Source organism: Erythrolamprus reginae, chromosome 3 (genome assembly GCF_031021105.1).
Source record: "Erythrolamprus reginae isolate rEryReg1 chromosome 3, rEryReg1.hap1, whole genome shotgun sequence".
Taxonomy (NCBI): domain Eukaryota; kingdom Metazoa; phylum Chordata; class Lepidosauria; order Squamata; family Dipsadidae; genus Erythrolamprus; species Erythrolamprus reginae.
Genome location: NC_091952.1, coordinates 119,904,486 through 119,927,082, shown reverse-complemented (window position 1 = coordinate 119,927,082; position 22,597 = coordinate 119,904,486). Strand labels below are relative to the sequence as shown.

Here is a 22,597-nt window from a genome sequence, read left to right as displayed (position 1 = left end):
CCAGAGCACCATTTTGTTGCAAAACAAATTCCTTCACTGCCAGGAATTACACGACTCTGGTTTATTTTCCAGAATACCCCCTTTCTTAGTGATCCAACTTAGCAGCTAAAAGGTGTTCCCTTTGTCTCTGCTTAAAGGCTATCCTGCTATGATCTTATCTTTAACTCTGAATACAATGCTGCCCCACAGCTTACTCCCAGGATAGCCAAAATAGAGATAATCCAATAAACACATGCGATTTATTTTTGTGTCTCTTCAAACTGCTACTCCTCCACATGGTGAATTGGTTATATCAGCATGGAGGCCTGGTGGCCAAAGCAGGGGGCAGAAAGTAAAGTGATTGTATCCTTTGAGAAAAGCAAAAGGCCTGCTCAGGCCACAGAATCAGAACATTAATGAAAATAATGGAAAAAAGTGTTCCTTAGGAGTTCCACAACAGTGATGAATTGTTTTGGTTTTGCAAAAGGCACTTTTTTCCTAAAAAACCCGCTATCTCCTTCAAGCCAAGCTCAATTTTTGGAGACCACTTAGATGTGGTGTTTCCTTTGGTGGTTTGGTATTGCCTTTTTTCTTTTTTTTTTCGGGATTTTTTTCTTTTTCAGTCTAGCATGCAGCTAAGATTAGATTAGATTAGATTAGATTTATTGGATTTATATGCCGCCCCTCTCCGCAAACTCGGGGCGGCTCACAACAATAATAAAAAACAGTACATAATAACAAATCCAATGCCTACCAATCTAATTACAATTTAAAATTAATAAATTCATAAAAACAGTCCCAATAAATATAAAAAAAAGGGACACAGTCAATCAGTCAAATGGCAAAACAACATGGGCAAGGGGGAGATGTTTTTTAGTTCCCCCATGCCTGACAGCAGAGGTGGGTCTTAAGGAGTTTACGAAAGGCAGGGAGTGTGGGGGCAATCCTAATCTCAGGGGGGAGCTGGTTCCAGAGGGTCGGGGCCCCTACAGAGAAGGCTCTTCCCCTGGGTCCCGCCAGACGGCATTGTTTAGTCTACGGGACCCGAAGAAGGCCGACTCTGTGGGACCTAACCGGTCGCTGGGATTCGTGCGGCAGGAGGCGGTCCCGAAGATATTCTGGTCCGGGTGCCATGAAGGGCTTTATAGGTCATAACCAACACTTTGAATTGTGACCGGAAACTGATCGGCAGGCTGCGGAGTGTTGGAGTAATATGGGCATACTTAGAGAAGCCCATAATAGCTCTTCGCAGCTGCATTCTGCACGATCTGAAGTTTCCGAACACTTTTCAAAGGTAGCCCCATGTAGAGAGCGTTACAGTAGTCGAGCCTCGAGGTGATGAAGATGTTCTGGTGAAGTGTTTTTGCAAACTTGGCCATTTTAAGATGTGTAACTGAGGATCACACATCTTTCCAAGTTTGAGAAAAAAAACTATGCTGGCTGCCTTTTACCCGTTCAGACTGCTTTCTCCTGTGTCAGCATCTTTAATAGTTTAAAATTGGCTCCTGCAGATATTTGCCTGAGCTCTTCAAATCCCCACTGCTCCTAAAATGTGCAGCACTTGTTGCCTCTGCTAAGAAATATTTTAAAAGAAAAATGGCTAGAAATGGATGCAGCATATATGTGCACAGAGACCCATTGCTCAGGAACCCCTACTGCCATTTCCTCACATTGACTTGGAATTCTGGAACTTGTAGTCCAAATATCTGATCAGAAACTACCTGAGAAAGGTTTGGATAGTGTTTTGCATGCTCTTTCTTAGTTGTTCCTATCAGCAATTTAATTCTCCAAAGGATTCATATATTAATCCATATACCTTTAGATGTTTCAATATTGCAATGAATACTTTATTTTATGGTGTGTGGTTTTTGCCAAAACAATTATTTATTTATTTATTGGATTTGTATGCCACCCCTCTCCGTAGACTCGATTATCCATTCAGGGGTGCCTTATTTAGCCAGGACCCTCACAAGTTTTCTTTTGATCCATTTCCCAGCTCTTCTCAAAACTACCAATCTGAACCTTCCAGGAGAGGAGGATACTAGTGAGAGTAACTTAACTCTTAAGTTAACACTTAAGTTACCTTCCTCTCAACGACTACTTCAACTTCAACCACAGCAACACACGAGCACACAACAGATACAAACTTAAAGTAAACTGCTCCAAACTCGACTGCAGGAAATACGAGTTTAGTAACCCAGTAGTTAATGCATGGAACTCACTACCTAACTCTGTAGTATCATCACCTAACCCCCAAAACTTTACCCTTAGACTATCTACTGCTGACCTCTCCCGATTCCTAAGAGGTCAGTAATGGGCGTGCATAAGTGCACCAGTGTGCCTTCTGTCCCATCCTGTTTCTCTTACTAGTATTATATATACAGTATATTGTTATATACTCAAAAAAAATAAAGAGAACACTCAAATAACACATCTTAGATCTGAATGAACGAATGAAACATTCTCACTGAATACTTTGTTCTGTATAGTTTAATGTGCACAACAGCATGTGAAATTGCCAACCAGTGTTGCTTCCTAAGTGGACAGTTTGATTCCACAGAAGTTTGATTTACTTGGAGTTATATTGTGTTGTTTAAGTGTTCCCTTTATTTTATGAGCAGTGTATCTTTGTATACTATCAATAGGTACTTGACAAAATAAATAAATAACAAAAATAAATATTTTTTACAAGATGGTTTCTTTTCCTTTTCCTTCCTTCTTTTTTTCCCCTTTTCCTTGCCTGGCAGCTTCCTGATTACTTTGACTCGTGCCTTCCCCCTTTTAATGGTGCTGGCTTGGATCTACTCCGCTTCCATGACCGTGAAAAACATCGTGTTGGAGAAAGAAATGAGACTGAAGGAGGCCTTGAAGAACCGAGGCGTCACCAACGGCGCGATTTGGTTCACGTGGTTTTTGGACAGTTTCCTCATGATGAGCGTGAGCACGTGTCTCCTGACGGCTCTCATTACGGTAAGGGAGCAGGAGCTTTTGCTGGTGTAAACTCCGCGCTTTAATCCCCCTCCCCCCGATCCAGTAAGAAACAATACAAGTCATGCATAAAAATGGGAGGGAGCTTGCTAGTAGCCTGTCTTCTTCTCGGCACGTAGCAAAAGGCGCGCTTTTTAGAAGCCCCCTTAAGGCATCGTCATCATCATCCATTGACAGGGACAGATGCATTCAGGGTCGCGTTTGCCTTTTGTGACGTTTGGAGTCGGATTAAGGCTGACAGGTCACGTTTTAAACATCGCCTTCAGGTGGAAGAGGGCTTTGAAAGGGAGGCGTGGTGTCCCTCCTCCCACCTGCCTTTGAAAAAGCCTGATCGCCATCCTGTCGTTTCCCTTTCAGATTCCCTTCTCCCAACCCATTAGTTGCTTCGTTTCCATTACATCATCCCTTGAGAAACTCCGAGGGACACAAAAGGCTTATTTAAATAGTCCTTCAATTAGGGAGACTCCGGGTTTATGTTTAAACTGCCCCATTCGCCTCAAGATATAGTCGTTTGTTCGTTTATTGAAGGGGCTAATGGGAGTTGTGGACTGTAGTCCAACACCTCTGGGGGATATCAGATTGGTGATAGGATACCCTAAGTTCTTACATTGTTTTTTCCCCCTGCTTCCTCCTATCATTTATGGTAAGTACTCAAAGCTCCCTGGGTTGCTTTGAGATCCGCCCCGTTTGAAGATAAGGATAAAGGAGAAAATCCTGAAGGTCTAACTCTTTAATACTGTACTTCTAAACTAGGATAAATATATTTCTGGATCCGTCCACATTAAGATTGTATGATTATATAAGTTAGGTTTTTAAATTGTTCTTATATTGTTTTTTAGATGTTGCCAGCTGCCCTCTTCCACAACACTGTTTATATTTATTTATTTATTTAGTTAGTTAGTTATTTTATTTATTCATTTAGTTATCTATCTATCTATCTATCTATCTATCTATCTATCTATCTATCTATCATCTATCTATGCCAATGTTTCCCAACCTTTTTTGAGCCGTGGCACATTATTCATATTTTCAAAATCCTGGGGAATATTGAACGGGGGCGGGGGGGGCGGGGCGGGCCCTAAAGAAAAGTTTGGACAAAAAAAATCTCTCTCTTCCTCCCTTTCGCTCTATTTCTCCCTCTTTCTCTTCCTTCCCTTCTTTCTCTCTCTCCATCCCTTTCTTTCTTCTTCTCTTTTTTGCTCTCTTTCTCTCTCCCTCCTTCCCTTCCTCTATGTCTTTCTCTCTCCCTTGCGCTCTTTCTCTCTCTGTGTCTCTCTTGCTATCTCTTTCTTGCTTTTTTCTCTCTTTCTTGCTCTCTCTCTTTCACTGTCTCTTGCTATATGTCTTTCTCTCTCTGCCTCTTGCTATCTTTCTCTGTCTCTCTTTCTCTCTCTCTGTCTCTTGCTATGTCTTTCTTTCTCTCTCTGCCTCTCTTGCTATGTCTCTCTTTCTTTCTTTCTTTCTCTCTTTCTCTGCCTCTCTTGCTATGTCTCTTTCTCTCTCTTGCTATGTCTCTTTCTCTCTCTTTCTCTGTCTCTCTTTCTCTCTCTGTCTCTCTTGCTAGGTCTCTCTTTCTTTCTCTCTCTCTCTCTCTGCCTCTCTTGCTATGTCTCTCTTTCTTTCTCTCTCTCTTTCTCTCTCTCTCTTGCTATGTCTCTCCCTCTCTCTCTGCCTCTCTTGCTATGTCTCTCTCTCTTTCTCTCTCTCTCTCTTTCTGTCTCTCTTTCTCTCTGCCTCTCTTGCTATGTCTCCCTTTCTTTTTCTCTCTCTCTCTCTCTCTCTCTTGGCTGACTGCGAGCGGGAGCCCTGACGGCAGCAGCTGGACATGCTGCTGGACGCCGTATATGACAGCCCCGCAGCGCCAGCATGTATGGCGTCCAGCAGCACGTCCAATCGCCACCGTCGGTGCCTCCACCCTGGAGCTCCCTCTTGCCACCGCCATCTCCCCGCGACCGCCTGGGGCCGCTGCAGCCGGCACCCTCCCGCTCTCAGTGCCAGTGCCCTCCTGCCGGGCCCCAAAGGACACTTGCCGCCGACGCCAGGGAAGCTCCAGCTGGGCGGGGCGCTGCCGGGGCCTCCGACCTGGAGCTCCCACTCGCAGCTGTCCCCCGGCTCCTGCCCGATGCCGCGGTTTCTGGCGCTCTCCTGCTGTGCCCCAAAGAAGGAAGGCAGGAAAAAGGAGGCACGAAGAATGAAGCTCTCCTTTTTCCTGCCTTCCATCTTTGGGGCCCAGCAGGAGAGTGCCGGAAACAGCGGCATCGGGCAGGAGCCGGGGGACAGCTGCGAGTGGGAGCTCCAGGTCGGAGGCACCGGCACCGGCAGCGCCCCGCCCAGCTGGAGCTTCCCTAGGAGCTTCGCGGCACACCTGACCATGTCACACCGGTTGGGAAGCGCTGATCTATGCCGCCCAGAGTCCTTTGGGAGTTGGGCAACATACAAAATAGATAGATAGATAGATAGATAGATAGATAGATAGATAGATAGATAGATAGATAGATAACTGAATGATTGAATGAATGAATGAATGAATAAATTTAAACAGGAGGGCCAGCAGCTCAGTAACAATATCTTTGTTTAATTTATTTGTATTAGTACCGAATTAAAGCGCAATAACAGTGTTCCCACTCCATATATAGTATGATGGTCTTCAGTGTATGTTTGATGTCAGGGTAGTATATAGTGGTTTATTTTGGGGACACCCTGGTTTTCAGTAGTTTGTTATTTGCGGGACAAGGAGGATCAGCAGTCAGAAATTCAAATGGTGATTGTCTACCTGGATGTAAATAGCTTAAAGTACAAACTGTTGAAAAATCAGAATAGATTCAGTCTGATGGAGTCTGTTCTGATTTTTCAGTACTTTGCATTTTAAACCATTTACATCCAGGTAGACAATCACCATTTGAATTTGTAATTAAAACCTCCACCATATTACAGTGATTTAAGGCAAGAAGTAAAGCTGCATTTCAGATATGTGTCAATAAGAGGAAGCAGTAGAAAATCTTAAGGACCAGTTGCTTCATGCATAATGCTAAGCCATCACAGTGGCTGAGTTTGAAATATCAACTGAGCCAAAACCCAGCAAGTCACACTCCTGCTTGTCTCTGAGTGAATCAATAAAATGCAATAGTTGCAGAAAATAGTAAAACAAAAACTTTTCATACAAAGCCCAATAAAGAACATCTGTGTCCAGATTAAATTACAATGATAAAAGGTCTAGATTTTACAAATCTGTATTTATTTATAGTAGTTCTATACCAGGCCTGTCAAACTGGCAGCCAGCCGGCCAGAAGTGATATGTGCAGGCCACACCCATCCCAGCTCTGCAAAGGCAAAAAAGTCACGATACCTCATGATTTGTCATGTGGCATGATTGATTTGACACCTGTGTTCTATACCATCAACTCCTTCAAGGATTTCTGTTAACTTGGAAAAAATATCAGCCCAAAAGATAAAACCTGTGAAGCATAAAACATAAACACGCCCAAACCTGGCATTCAGTAAGCAGTCCTTAAAAGATAAAAGCGGTGAATAACTCATTCTTAGCCACCATCCAGAAAACTGTTAGGAAGGGTGCCATTCACATTCTTAGAGGTAAGCTATGTTACACAACACAGATATAAATAAAACATGATACTGTAGATCTCCCCTAGCCTGATTGAACTAGACAAGTCTTTTTTTTTTAAATCTAAAGAAAATTGTCTTGAAGATACCTGGAACACCAGGTGAGAAAGGGATTTATAAGTTGAAACCAGCACTTTTACAGTCAGAAGCCAAATGAAAGACAAAGTAGCACATTGATGTTAAGTGTCACAGATTATCATTATGTTCTATCCCATTTGGGTGGTCTTCAAAGGGAACTCCATCTACGGCAGGCTTCAGTAACTTGATCTGAAGGGTGATGAAGGTTTGGGTAGCTATTGCCAGGGTAATATGCTCTTTCAAGGCAGCAGGCATCAAAGAAGCATTGACTGTCTTCCAAATCAAACTGTGCTCTCACACACAAACTTCATTTACCGAAACAGCCAGGTGCGGCACGATTGAAGCATGCGTGGCAGGTTCATCCACCGATCACTCAACCTATTTCCTCAGAGACCAGAAGTCAAAATAAATTCAGCTAATAATGCACAATGCTATCAGAGTAATCTTTTATGACTTAGACCCCATGGCATCCAAGCCAGGGTATGATTTCATTCTCAACACCAACACCACCATAGTTCCCTCTAAGCTGAGCAGTGAGTAATCGCTCACTTAAAAATCATCATCACAGAGTTTTCCAAACCTGCCCAGAAGCCGAGAGGGAAAGAGTGAGAGGGAAGGAGAGAGAGAGGAAGAGAGAGAAACAGATAGAAAAAAAGAGAGGAAGGAAAAGAGAAAGAAAAAGAAGGGGAGTAAGGAAGAGAGAAAGAAAATCAAAATCTAGTTTGAAACTAGCTCAACTATTTAAGTGGCATTTTGATATTGATAGAGTTGCCCTATTATGAGCTCACAGTATTTTATTTTGAAATTCTCTGAGGCAAAATAGGGTTTTTTGTTTGCTTGTTTGTTTGTTTGTTTATTTATTTATTTATGTATTTATTTATTTATGTATTTATTTATGTATTTATTTATGTATTTATTTATGTATTTATTTATGTATTTATTTATGTATTTATTTATGTATGTATGTATTTATTTATTTATTATTTCTGTGCCGCCCAGTCCCAAAGGGACTGCCGCTCAGACACTATACTTTTCCGCCCACCCCCCAAAAAAATTAGAGGGAACACTGACCACCACCCAAAAAAACCCCCTTCACTGCAACTCTTGAGAGGATTTTTCTGCAGTTTGCATCCCAAAGAGAAATTAGGTAGTTCTTGACTTACAACAGTCCATTTAGTGACTGTTTGAAGTTACAACGGCACTGAAAAAAGTGAGTGATGACTGTTTTTCCCACTTATGAAGCTGCAGCATCCCCAAACTCATGTGATTTACACTTGAATACTTGACATTGTTCATATTTATGACAGTTGCAGTATTCAGGGATCATATCCCCTTTTGCGACCTCCTGACAAAGTCAACGGGGAAGCCACATTCACGTAACCATGTTACTAATTTAACAGCTGCAGAGATTCACTTAACATGACAAGAAAAGTAATAAAATGGGGCAAAACTCACTCAACAAATTTCTTACTTAGAAACATACATTTTGGGCCCCACTGTGGTCATAAATTGAGGATTACCTGTACAGTGTTCCCTCGATTTTCGCGGGTTCAAACTTCGCAAAACGTCTATACCACGGTTTTTCAAAAATATTAATTAAAAAATACTTCGTGGTTTTTTCCACTATACCACGGTTTTTCCTGCCTGATGACGTCATATGTCATCGCCAAACTTTTGTCTGCCTTTAAAAAACATTTTTTAAAATAATCTTTAATAAATAAACATGGTGAGTAATAATCTAATGGTTGCTAAGGGAATGGGAAATTGTAATTTAGGGGTTTAAAGTGTTAAGGGAAGGCTTGTGGTACTGTTCATAGCCAAAAATAGTATTTACTTCCGCATCTCTACTTCGCGGAAATTTGACTTTCGCGGGCGGTCTCGGAACGCATCCCCCGCGAAAATCGAGGGAACACTGTAGTTCACCCTAAAATAGGCCTGCTGGGATGCAATCCACAGATGCAATAAGTTGGGAAAATGTACCCACATTTTGTCAACCTAATCACTGCATCATAGGTTGAAATATGAGCCTAAGGAACTCAGGAATGGATCCTTCTTGTAACAGTATGGATGCTACACAACAGAGGTGGCATTCTGATCAATTCTGGAGAACCAGTAGCTGAACTTTTGAGTAATTCAGAGAACCAGCAAATACCACATCTGACTGGCTCCGTCCCCATCTACCATCTGCCTCCTGAGTTCCAGCTGATCAGGAGGAAATGGAGATTTTGCGGTGACCTTCCCCTGGAGTGGGGTGGAAATGGAGATTTTATGGTATCCTTCCCCAGCTACACCCACCAAGCCATGCCCATAGAACCGGCAGTAGAAAGTTTGAATCCCTAAATCTCTACAGGCCAATATCTACCCAAAGCAGAGCTCATGTTTACTGCTACATTATTCTAGACACTCACTGCTATCCTGTCTTTGATATATAAAGTTGCATGTTCTGCTATGACAAATAATCAGTACAATATAATTGTTGAAGACTGTTCTTAATATTTCTTCTTTCAATTTATTTTTGGCTGTGGGTTTCTGGGTTTTTCTAAGTCATCGTATGGTTTATGTCTTAGCAAGTTGTGGAAATCCAATGATGATTTCAATATAATAATATTTAATAATAAAAATAATAATAATAATAATAATAATAATAATAATAATAATAATAATAATAGTAATAATAATTTATTAGATTTGTATGCCGCCCCTCTCCGAGGACTCCACACTGATTAATTGAACGTTGTTGACTTAGCATTTGGTGTGAATGCAACTTTCTGAAAACAGGGACACTCAGAAAATCCATTTGGCTGCATGTCCGATGTGGCACACTTTTTTTTGATACTGGATTAGAACAGAGTTCATCTACTCTGAACCATGTTGATTTTAGGATTGGTCACTCTCTTTCACCCAACATGCCTTGCAGAGTTATGGAGAAATTGAAGTACACCACTTTGAGCTTCTGAAAGAAGTTGAATCATTAAGTAACAATAGCGTTGACAAGCAACTGTGAATGTTCCAATATTGTAAACTGAAGACCCTTCATCTCAGATGGGTCCTAAGTCAAGCAGTAGAAGAATATTGTTCTTTTCTTTCCTATACAGTATGGCAAAGTGCTTCGGTACTGCAACCCCCAAGTTCTCTTTCTGTTCCTGTTAATCTTCGCAACAGCCAGCATCATGCAGTGCTTTTTGCTCAGCACCTTATTCTCCAAGGCCAATCTGGCAGCTGCCTGCAGTGGAGTCATCTATTTTACTCTCTACCTGCCTCACATCCTCTGCTTCATTTGGCAGGATTGGCTGCCTCTCAAGATTAAGATCGTGGTGGTAAGGATTTCTTTTCTTTCGCCAAGGCTTGTTCCAAATGGATTTGGTGTACGAGTAAATAAACCTGGATTTTTTGTCGCGATGCAGTTGTACAATGCAATGTCATGTGACCATGGTGCGATCGTAAAGCACAAAGTCATGTGAATGCATTGCCTAGTGGCACCCATTTTGGCAGTTGTGGTTGCTGTTTGGAACCCAAGCATCTCACATGATTATGACTTCCAACTGCCTGCTGGCTTCCCCATTGATTTGCTTGTAGAAAGCTGGCAGGGAACGTTAGAAATCACAGTTGTGATCATGGCTGGCAAGCTAGATGCCAAGTGCCTAGTTTATTGTCATGAGGATGTTTCAATGGTTGAAACTTTTAAGGACTGGTTGGTTGTAAATACTAGCTGTTCAGTTCTGTTGCAATTTTGAATGATCCCTGAACATCCTGCAGTCAAGATAACTCATTAGTAATAAACCCAGATCGTTTGTCTCTTTCTTCCAGAGCTTCCTTTCCCCTGTGGCTTTTGGGTTCGGAACAGAATACTTGTCACGTTATGAAGAACAAGGACTTGGATTACAGTGGAATAATATCCGAAGTAGCCCACTGGAAGGAGATAAATACAGTTTCTTGTTGTCTATGGAGATAATGGTTTTTGATGGCTTTGTCTATGGATTGCTTGCTTGGTACATAGATAATGTCTTCCCAGGTATGGCCAACAATGTGGTCTATTGTTGTATGGAGTTTTTTTCCTGCTCAAGGGTAAAAACCTGTCTCTGCTTCTTTGATACAACGGAGAATCAACAAGGCTACATATCTCATGTCTCAGAATTTGTCTAAGCAAATACAATGCAGTTAAGTGACAGATATCAGCTTATTCAATAGGCTTCTCTTTATTTTCCTTTTCTCCACTAATCACCCTTTGCTTCCAGATTATGTCAGGAAAGGTGAAAGGAAACTCTAATATGGTTTAGTTGTTTTCAGTAGAATTCTTTAGAAGGGCTAAATATATATATAGTGTTCACTCGATTTTCACGGGTTCGAACTTCGCGGAGTCTATACCACGGGTTTTCAAAAATATTAATTAAAAAATACTTTGCGGGTTTTTTCCCCTATACCACAGTTTTTCCCACCCAGTGACATCATATGTCATCGCCAAACTTTCCTTCCTTTAATAAATATTTTTTTTAATAAACTTTAATAAATAAACATGGTGAGTAATAATCTGAATGGTTGCTAAGGGAATGTTCATAGCCAAAAATAGTGTACAGTGATCCCTCGAGTTTCGCGATCTCGATCTTTGCGAAACGCTATATCGCGATTTTTCCACCCGATGACGTCACTCCCTTCCTTTCTCATCCTTCTTTCTCTCTCTCTTTCTCTATCTTGCTTCTTCCTCTCTCACACTCTCTTCCTCCCTCTCTCATCTCTTTCTTTCCTTCTCTCTCTTTCTCTATCTCTCCCCCTCTTGCTCTCGAGCGGCGGGCGGCACCCAGGGAAGGTTCCTTCGGCCGCCCAGCAGCTGATCTGCTCGGCAGCGCAGTAGCAGTGAGGAGCCGAAGATGGGGTTTCCCCTTTGCATGGGCAATGGGGAAACCCCATCTTCGGCTCCTCACTGCTACTGCGCTGCCGAGCAGATCAGCTGCTGGGCGGCCGAAGGAACCTTCCCTGGGTCTTCAACTCCCAGAATTCCCCGCCGCCCACGCAAAGGGGAAACCCCGATCGTGCACTGAGCGGTGGACAAGCGGCGGCCAGACAAGCGGCGGACAAGCGGCGGGCGGACAAGCGGCGGGCGGACAAGCGGCGGGCGGACAAGTGGCGGGCGGACAAGCGGCGGAAAAGCGGCGGGCGGGAAAGTGGCGGGCGGACAAGCGGGCGGACAAACGGCGGACAAACGGCGGGCGGAAAAGCGGCGGGCAGGCAGGCGGCTCCTCAGCTGCTGGGCGGCGGAAGGAACATTCCCTGGGTCTTCCCAGGTGCGGAAGTAAAAACACCATCTGCGCATGCGCGGCCATGGAAAAAGGGGCGCGCATGCGCAGATGGTGTTTTTACTTCCGCACCACTACATTGCGAAAAATAGAGTATCGCGAGGGGTCTTGGAACGTAACCCTCGTGATACTTGAGGGATCACTGTATTTACTTCTGCATCTCTACTTCACGGAAATTCAACTTTCGCGGGCAGTCTCAGAACGCATCCCCCGCGAAAAGCGAAGGAACACTGTAATCATATAGATATGATAGTTCACATTTGAAAATGTGAAATTATTCTGAAATTTCAGGTTTAGTCAGAACCTTAAATCCTAATTTCTCTTCATAGAAAAGGTTTGCCTGTCTTTCATTTTAAATGCAGGTTTCCCCCCCTCTTGTAAAAAGCTGCTTCATGGAACTGAGGACCCTTGAGAACAATATAGAATATGATATTGAAGATCGTAACAGGAAGTGTGATCCTGTCCTCCTTTCTCCTCCCTCCATCCCCTAATGGAAATGACATATTTGAATTAATACCATTATGCTTATGCTGTATTTTGGGATAAAAGATCTTACGGTTATTTTTAGTTAAGATACATTGAAATGTTTAAAGTCTATTGGCAAATTCTAGGCTTTAAACTTTATATTAGCATCAAGTAATTCATCAAGAATTTTTATAACAAACAGTATATATTCCAAAATATCTTGGCCTCTGATGTTCTGGTAAAGCCCTATCTAATATCTTGCTCTTGGATTATAATTTCCACTAATCTTAGGCAGTTGTGACACTACTTGGACCGGGAGTCACTGCTCACAGTCACTCATGCCCTCATCACCTCGAAGCTCGACTACTGTAACGCTCTCTACATGGGGCTACCTTTGAAAAATGTTCGGAAACTTCAGATCGTGCAGAATGCAGCTGCGAGAGCAATCATGGGCTTTCCCAAATATGCCCATGTTACACCAACACTCCGCAGTCTGCATTGGTTGCCGATCAGTTTCCGGTCACAATTCAAAGTGTTGGTTATGACCTATAAAGCCCTTCAAGGCACCGGACCAGATTATCTCAGGGACCGCCTTCTGCTGCACGAATCCCAGCGACCAGTTAGGTCCCACAGAGTTGGCCTTCTCCGGGTCCCATCAACTAAACAATGTCGCTTGGCGGGACCCAGGGGAAGAGCCTTCTCTGGTGCGGCCCCGACCCTCTGGAACCAACTCCCCCCAGAGATTAGAATTGCCCCCACCCTCCTTGCCTTTTGTAAGCTACTTAAAACCCACCTCTGCCGTCAGGCATGGGGGAATTGAGATCCTCTTCCCCCTAGGCCTTTACAATTCTATGCATGGTTTGTATGTATGTATGTTTGGTTTTTATATTAATGGGTTTTTAATCGTTTTTAACATCAGATTGCTATTGTACATTGTTTTTATTGTTGCTGTTAGCCGCCCCGAGTCTCCGGAGAGGGGCGACATAAAAATCCAATCAATCAATCAATCAATCAATAAAAAATTAATAAATAAATAAGTTAGTTAGTTGGTTAGTTAGTTAGTTAGTTAATTAATTAATTACATGGGAGAAAGTTGTAATACAATGGCCTTTAAGCCATTTGACAAAACACCTAGGCTTGGAAGTGCAAGGCTTCCATTTGTGCATTGCCCAATTAAACAAAGGTTTCATTATCTTGTCTTCCAGAAGATGAAAAATCTTTCAAAACAGATTCAGAATCTTTTGTGGAATGAATCTTGTTTCTCTTTTTATAGTAGTGGCTGACAAAAACAGAATAATTTCCTACATTTGGTGGGTTTGACTGGCGCTTTCTATTTAAATAATTTATGTAAACCTCGCAGCAGATTTTTTTAAAACCATTGAAACATTGGCAATTAAACAGAGTACAGTTGGCAAGCTACCATCTCTTAGAAAGAGGATTATAATAAAAGGTTGGTGATTCCTCACAACATTAATACAGGAGTGTATGAGAGGAACAGGGACAGGCCCAAAAAGAGTGGTAGCTAGACAGTTCAAAGCCCCTATGGCAGTGATGGTGATCCTTTTTTGGCTCAGGTGCCAAAAGGGTGTGCATGCGTACAATAGCATGCCCACACCCATAATACAATGCCCTCCCTCCCCACGCATACGCACAACCCCCTCACACTGCGCCCCCTGCACATGTGCACAGGCCTCACTGAAGCCTCCGTACTTCTGGTAGGCCCGTTGTACTGTCTTTCACCCTCCCCGGGGTTCAGAAGGTTTTCATGAAGCCTAGGGAGAGCAAAAACGGTCAAAAAGAAGCCCAAAAATCAGCTGGCCAGGGCACACACGCACACTACAGCTGACATAGGGCAACTCCTCGCATGCCCTCAGATATCGCCAAAAAAGCTTCTACAGTTGTTAATCTGATCCTATGCAGCTTCTGCTCAGGCAATCTCACACTACTCACAAGAGCCTACAAAACTTTTGCCAGACCCATCCTAGACTACTGCTCATCTGTCTGGAACCCATACCACATCTCAGACATCAACACCCTTGAAAATGTCCAAAGATATTTCACCAGAAAAGCCCTTCACTCCTCCACTCGAAACAGAATACCCTAAGAAAATAGACTAACAATCCTGGGCCTAGAAAGCCTAGAACTACGGCGCCTAAAACACGATTTGAGTATTGCCCACAAGATCATATGCTGCAACGTCCTACCAGTCAATAACTACTTCAGCTTCAACCGCAACAACACAAGAGCACGCAACAGATTCAAACTTAATACGAACCGCTCCAAACTTGACTGTGAAAAAGATGATTTCAACAATCGAGTTATCGAAGCGTGGAACTCATTACCGGACTCAATTGTGTTAACCCCTAACCCCCAACATTTCTCCCTTAGACTATCCACGATTGACCTCTCCAGGTTCCTAAGAGGCCAGTAAGGGGCGTACATAAGTGCACTGGTGTGCCTTTCGTCCCCTGTCCAATTGTCTTTCCTTTCTCTCACTTATCATATATATTTTCTTTCTTTCATATATCCTCTCCTCTAAGTTCACTTTTACCCTTATATATATTACTACATGGCTTTTTTTCTTCCTATGTATTTGTGTATTGGACAAACGAATCAATCAATCAATCAATCAATCAATCAATCAATCAATTAATAAAATAAAATAAAATAAAATAAAATAAAATAAAATAAAATAAAAATATGCCATAGGTTCACCATCGCTGCCTTATGGGAAGTAATGAGGTCTTTTTGAGGTGTGGTTGTGGTATCTCTTCTTATATTTATTTTTTTCATGTTGCGTAAAAGAGCATATGAGTAGCTGCAGGGATCACTCTTATATTAGTCAATATGTCATTATTTTATTTACTAATTCAACTTGTATCTTGTCTTTCTATTTAATTGAATGCTAAAAGATGTCTCTTTGAAGAACAGAAACTTGGATTTCCCCATAGTTAAAGAAACTTGTCTGGTCACATAGTATAGGAGTTGAAGAGCCAAAACAAAGACCCACAAAAGATCTTATCTGTAGAATAAAAGCTCACACCTTACCATTCACTTTCAGCTTAGGCAGTTTTCCAAAACTAGCATTAGGTGGTTTCTGAGTCACAAGTAAAAAGAAAGAAAAAAAGTGTTTAAAAGAACCTGCAGTCTGTCACAGCTCAAGAAACTCTTGCTTGTCTTTTCGGTAGAAGCAGCAAGAGGCTTTCTTTTGTTTCAAAGAACAGCAAGGAGAACATTCTTCTGCAGAGACATTGATGAAGATCACTGTGAGATTTAAAACTTCTCACCATTACCAGAGATAAACTTCAGTAACATAAAGTGCTATCCCAAAAGGAGAGGTGACTCTCCTTTTCATGAACCCCTGAATTAAAATTGGATGTTGGAAAAGTTTTTCTATCCTGAATCCCCACCTTTCATGTCAGGTCCTCTAAATTCCAAATAACTTCCTCCCAGGAGTTAAGTGCTCTCCGTTTGCTCGTGCTTGTCAGTCATTGGAGGGAGCGTGAAGCTCTGCCCACTTGCCCAGATATCGCCATTTGAGTTATTTTATCATCTGTGCATGTTTGGAAACTTCAGATCGTGCAGAATGCAGCTGCGAGAGCAATCATGGGCTTTCCCAAATATGCCCATGTTACACCAACACTCCGCAGTCTACATTGGTTGCCGATCAGTTTCTGGTCACAATTCAAAGTGTTGGTTATGACCTATAAAGCCCTTCATGGCACTGGACCAGATTATCTCAGGGACCGCCTTCTGCTGCACGAATCCCAGCGACCAGTTAGGTCCCACAGAATGGGTCTTCTCTGGGTCCCATCAACTAAACAATGCCGCTTGGCGGGACCCAGGAGAAAAGCCTTCTCTGTGGCGGCCCTGGCCCTCTGGAACCAACTCCCCCCAGAGATTAGAATTGCCCCCATCCTCCTTGCCTTTCGTAAGCTACTTAAAACCCACCTCTGCCGCCAGGCATGGGGGAATTGAGATGCTCTTTCCCCCTAGGCATTTATAATTTCATGTATGGTATGTCTGTATGTATGTTTGGTTTTTTATATTAATGGGTTTTTAATCATTTTTAGTATTTATTGGATTATTATTGTACATTGTTTTATTATTGCTGTTAGCCGCCCCGAGTCTGCGGAGAGGGGCGGCATACAAATCCAATAAATAAATGAATGTATGAATGAATGAATGAATGAATGAATAAATAAATAAATAAATAAATTCTGTGCATTTGCAGAGGGTAAAATAACCCAAATGGCGGCAACCTGGTGGGTGGGTGGAGCCTCTCACTCCCTTCTTTACCGGCTCTCCAATGATTGACAGGTACAAGCGAACCGAGAGTATTTCACCCCTGCTTCCTCCCTTTTCTAAAGAAGAAAAAATGTTGAGACCTATTAAAATTAATACATTAATTTATCTTCCCTTAAAATATCCATGATGTTTTGTCCCAATTAATATGTCTACCCCATGGAATCTTTTCCAATTAAAGCACTCCAGCTGACGTCTTCCAAATGTATCTTACTGATCCATGTTTGATGACCATTTGAAGTTACCACATTGGGGAAAAAAGTGACTTATGACCATTTTTCACATTTACAACCATTGTCGCAGAGTCACATGATCAAAATGTATTCATTTATTGATTGATTGGATTTGTATGCCGCCCCTCTCCGTAGACTCGGGGCGGCTAACAACAGTGGTAAAAACAACATGCGACAATCCAATACTAAAACAGCTAAAAACCCTTATTTTAAAACCAATCATACATACAAACATACCATACATAAATTGTAGAAGCCTAGGGGGAAAGAATATCTCAGTTCCCCCATGCCTGATGACAGAGGTGGGTTTTAAGAAGCTTATGAAAGGCAAGAAGGGTGGGGGCAATTCTAATCTCTGGGGGGAGTTGGTTCCAGAGGGCCGGGGCTGCCACAGAGAAGGCTCTTCCCCTGGGTTCCGCCAAACGACATTGTTTAGCTGACGGGACCCGGAGAAGGCCCTCTCTGTGGGACCTAATTGGTCGCTGGGATTCGTGCGGCAGATGGCGGTCCCGGAGATAATTTGGCCCGGTGCCATGAAGGGCTTTATAGGTCATAACCAACACTTTGAATTGTGACTGGAAACTGATCGGCAACCAATGCAGACTGCCGAGTGTTGGTGTGACATGGGCATATTCAGGCATTTGGCAACTGACTCAAGATGGTTGAAGTGTCCTAGGATCATGTGATCTCCGTTTGCAACCTTCTGACAAGCAAGTCATTGGAGAAGGCAGGTTCAACTAAGAGTCATGTTACTAACTTAAGAACTCTGGTGATTCACTTAACAACTATGGCAAGAAAGCAGGGGCGGGTTCCTTTTACCTTTTCCTACCGGTGCGCTGTGTGCACATTGTGATATTTTGCACATATGTTGGCTCGCTACGCTTATATGTGCATGTCCCCAGCATAATTTTGCTTCTGTGCATGCACAGAGAGGTGAAAAATCGCCAAAACTTAGGGGGAAAATATGGCGATGCGCATGGACTGGCAAAGACAGCACTGGAGCTGTCACGCCAAAATTGAGCACTCAGCAGGCCACTAAGGTTGTAAAATGAAGCAAAATTAACAACAGAAATCAGCAACGGAAATCAGTGTGGCCATAAAATGAGGATTACTTGTCTTGGCGAGTGTTAAGTCTGTATAAGGAAAAATACTGTAAAAATGCTGTCTCCGGGCAGAGAATGTAAATAAACCAAGGTCGCGTCTGATTGGTTAAGACGCATGACAGTTCCTTTTAGGCGCGAGCCTCAAAGAGTATAAATAGAGCTGTTTTGACACTGACAGCTCAGACGAGTTCCCCGCTGAAGTCACTTGTAAAAAGAGCTAATAAAGGAACCGTCTTTCAAAGTGCTTGTCTGGTCTACTTCATTTCACTGGCGACGAGAGAACCGAAGAATCCACGTGTCAAGAATGAATAACCTCCAGATCGGCCGGGCTCCCGACTACTTCGATCCCGAGAAATCATCATGGGATGCCTACATGGCAAAATTCGAAATCTTCCTCGAAGCGGCAGGAATGGGAGAAGCCGAAGCCGACAGGAAGCGGGCGATTTTTCTCAATTATTGCGGTCCAGAACTCTTCGACCTCGTTCAAACTCTAACCGACCCGCTCCCGGCTAAATCTGTTCCATGGGACGACCTTCAAGCAAGACTCGCAAATCACTTCAAACCAACGAAGCCTGCCGTAGTCTACAGACATCAATTTTCCAGAATGGCACAGCGTGAATCAGAGTCGATAAACCAATTCGCCACGCGACTTCGAACGGTGCTGTCAAAGTGCAAATTTGACAGCCCGGAAGCTCGCCTCACCGACGCTCTTATTTTCGGGATGAAGAATGCCACAGTCCGAAATAAACTCCTAACAGAGGACGAGCCAACGCTTCAATCTGTCATTAAGCTGGCTCAAACTGCCGAGGTCGCTGACGCGGCCGCAAAAGAACTAAAAGAACACGAAAAAAAAGAAACCGTTTCAAAAATCTCCGCTGCTGTTTCCCACACCGAGGCACCATATGACCTCAGCCCAGCTGCCACGGACGACGACAACTGTCTCCTGCTTCCAACTGACCAAGCCAGACAGCCCAGATACCAACGACCATCCAACCCTTGTCCCGGCTGCCGAGGGAACCACCCACGACAACGCTGCCCGTTCCGGGACGCCATTTGCCGCCGCTGCAACCGACGCGGGCACATCGCCGAGGCATGCAGAGCCCCCCTACCCGAGGAGTCTTTCTCTGCACCTCGCCCGCAGAGATACACCAACCAGGCACAACAACCGCGAGACAACAAATTTTCCAGAGGCTTCAACCGGAGAAACTACTCCACTGTTAACCGTGACTACTCACGAGGTAACGCACAACTTTACGTAAATTGCACAAACACGAAAAAAGGGAGCAAAATTGTTATCTCGTTGCTCTTAAATGGCAAACCTTGTAATCTGGAATTGGACACAGGGTCAAAGTATTCTATTATGCCTTGGGACAAATTTAAAATGTATATGCCTAATTTTCTTAAATCTGATTTAGCTCAGACATCTCTGGTAATTAGAGATTTTCAGGGAAATGTTATACCTGTCTTAGGGAAAGTGGATGTGCCTGTCCAATTTAAGAAATGTAAATGTTCTCTTCCATTGGTTGTGGTTGAGGGAGCTAAACACTCCCTCCTTGGGTTAACTTGGATGTCTCCTTTGGGTATTGAAATATTGGGAATCTGTAACATTAATGCTGATGATGATATTCCTAACTTTGTTCAAGAATTTCCAGAGGTTTTCAGCCCTACATTGGGCACTTATAATGGGCCCCCTATCTCTTTTTCTCTAGACCCCAAGGTTCCCCCAGTTAGACTCAAGCCTCGCAGGGTACCTTTACCGCTCCTACGTAAGTTGGACATCCAACTGGATAAACTCATAGCTCAGGGCATTCTAGTCCCGGTGGAACAAGGGCCATGGGAAACCCCCATAGTCACACCTCTTAAACCTGATGGCTCTTTAAGGGTCTGTGCAGACTACAAAGCAATGCTAAACAAAGCCCTCCAACACCACCCATATCCAATTCCGGTAGTCCAACAGCTCCTGCATTCACTAGGGGAGGGAAGGGTCTTTTCTAAAATCGACCTCGCACAAGCATACCAACAGCTTCCGGTCGATGAGCCCACATCTCTGGCACAGACCATAGTGACCCACAGGGGTGCCTTCAGATGCACCCGGTTACAATTTGGGGTCAGCATAGCCCCGGGCATTTTCCAAAGCCTAATGGAGCGGTTATTAGCAGGCATCAAGGGAACTACCCCCTACTTTGATGATATCCTTATTTCAGGGGAAAACCAGTCACAATTAAATCAAAGAATCAGGGAAGTATTGTCCAGGCTACAATCCAGGGGTTTGAGAGTAAAATCAGAAAAATGTGTGTGGGGAGCCAAAAGCATAGAATTCCTGGGTTACAGGATAGATGGTGATGGAATCCACCCCACAACAGACAAATTAAAAGCCATAACAGAAGCACCCGAGCCAAGTAATAAGACAGAACTCCAAGCATTTCTGGGCCTTCTTAATTTTTATTCTATTTTTCTAAAACAGAAGGCAACGGCAGCAGAACCTCTACACCGACTGCTGCAGAAGGGAATTCCCTGGACCTGGGGCACACCTGAGCGCGAAGCTTTTCGTAAAATAAAACAATTATTGACCTCTAAAAGCGTAGTGATTCAATATAGCTCAATATTGCCCATAAGGCTTACGTGTGACGCTTCGGCTTATGGGGTAGGCGGGGTATTGGCTCATATAATGCCTAACAAGACAGAAGCCCCAATCGCTTTTTTCTCTAGGACATTGTCCATGGCCGAAAGAAATTATAGCCAACTGGACAAAGAAGCATTGGCCCTAGTATCTAGCGTGAAGAAATTTCACAACTACCTGTGTGGGAGGAGTTTTGAATTAATCACAGATCACAAACCCCTATTAGGTCTGCTGGCTTCTAACAAGCCAACTCCTCCTTTCATGTCCCCCAGATTAATTAGATGGGCATTATTCCTATCAGGATATCAATATGAATTAACCCACAAAGGGGGAAAATCAATAAACCATGCAGATGGCCTAAGCAGATGCCCCATGCCAGAATTAGTTAAAGACCCAACCCCGTCAGAGGACATATTACTATTAGACTTTGAAGAAAACCCTCTGACCACAGCCAAAGAGGTAGCTGAACACACAAAGAAGGATCCAATTTTGCTAAGAGTTATCAGTTGTATACAAAAGGGTTGGTTGGGAGACCCTGAGGAAGCAGGGCTAACAGACTTTAAATCAAAAAGGTTGGAATTGTCCTACATGAAGGGTTGTGTTTTATGGGGTGACAGGGTGGTCATTCCTAACAGTCTAAAACAAAAAGTGCTATTTATGTTGCATGTGGGCCATCCAGGCATCGTTAGAATGAAGGGTTTGGCCAGGGGACACTTGTGGTGGCCAGGCCTAGACACCGACATCGAGCAGTGGGTAGCAAACTGTGACCCTTGCCAGGAGTCACGTCCCAATCCCCCTAAAACAACACCAGTTGAATGGGAGAAACCCACTGGGCCATGGTCACGTATACACATCGATTTCGCAGGCCCTATTGGATCTCAGAATTTTTTAATTGTTGTAGATGCTTTCTCTAGATGGGTGGAAATAATAGCTATGCAAAACATCACCACTTGTGCCACTATAAAAGCCTTGTACCATTTGTTTGCTACTCATGGGTGTCCAGATATTCTGGTCTCTGATAACGGGCCACAATTGACTGCCAGACAATTTGAATGTTTTTTAAGCAATTTGGGGGTCAGACACGCCCTCACATCCCCTTACTCGCCATGGGTTAATGGTCTGGCAGAACGTTATGTTCGTGTAGCCAAGGAAGCACTGTACAGGGCAGGCCCAGGGGAAATACAACACAATTTAGATCAATTTCTATTAATGCAACATAACACCCCCAATTCCATCACAAATAAAAGCCCTGCAGAAATTCTAATGGGTCGAAAAATAAGGTCCCCCCTGGACAGGTTGCACCCTCGCTATTGTACAAATAATTACAATGATGTAATATGTATAACACCTGAAAGAAGTTTGTACCTGGGGCAAAATGTATTTGCTAAAAATTTTGATGGGGGTTTAAATTGGCTCAAGGGAAAAATAATTCAACAAACAGCTCCAAAAACATATATTATACAACTAGAGGATGGCCGCACATGGAAGCGGCACATTGATCACTTGCGGGGGCGTATAGCATCTAACAACGAACAGGCCGCTAACGAAACTTTTCCCCCCCAAGCAGACTCTCACACACAGCCTGAACTTTTGGAATTACAAATGGACTCACCACGGCTAGAAGCATCCTCCAGCGACGCCGAGCCGTCCTCCTCTTCAGAGGCTGGTGCGGCACCAACATATTCCTCTCCGCAGGCCGGAGCCCCAACTCGGGCCCAGCCGCACGCAGGAGACAACAACGAACCAACCTCCACCATAGAAATCCCAGACGCAAATGATCTGCGCAGGTCTGAGCGAGCTTCACGCAGGCCAAGCAGATTGGAGGATTATATCACATGGCTCACTGATTGACAGTTGTACTCGACTAATGAGGGAGGGGTGTTAAGTCTGTATAAGGAAAAATACTGTAAAAAT

General features: G+C 43.4%; 1 protein-coding gene across 1 annotated transcript in view; it reads left to right on the top strand.

Moving 5' to 3' along the window:
- Window positions 1-22,597, top strand: part of ABCA4 (ATP binding cassette subfamily A member 4) — a 193,023-nt gene that overhangs the window by 72,914 nt on the left and 97,512 nt on the right. The window contains exons 15-17 of the mRNA XM_070746513.1: window positions 2,727-2,949; window positions 9,762-9,983; window positions 10,474-10,678. Coding sequence (XP_070602614.1) covers window positions 2,727-2,949; window positions 9,762-9,983; window positions 10,474-10,678 — 650 coding nt within the window. The remainder of the gene's footprint in view (window positions 1-2,726; window positions 2,950-9,761; window positions 9,984-10,473; window positions 10,679-22,597) is intronic.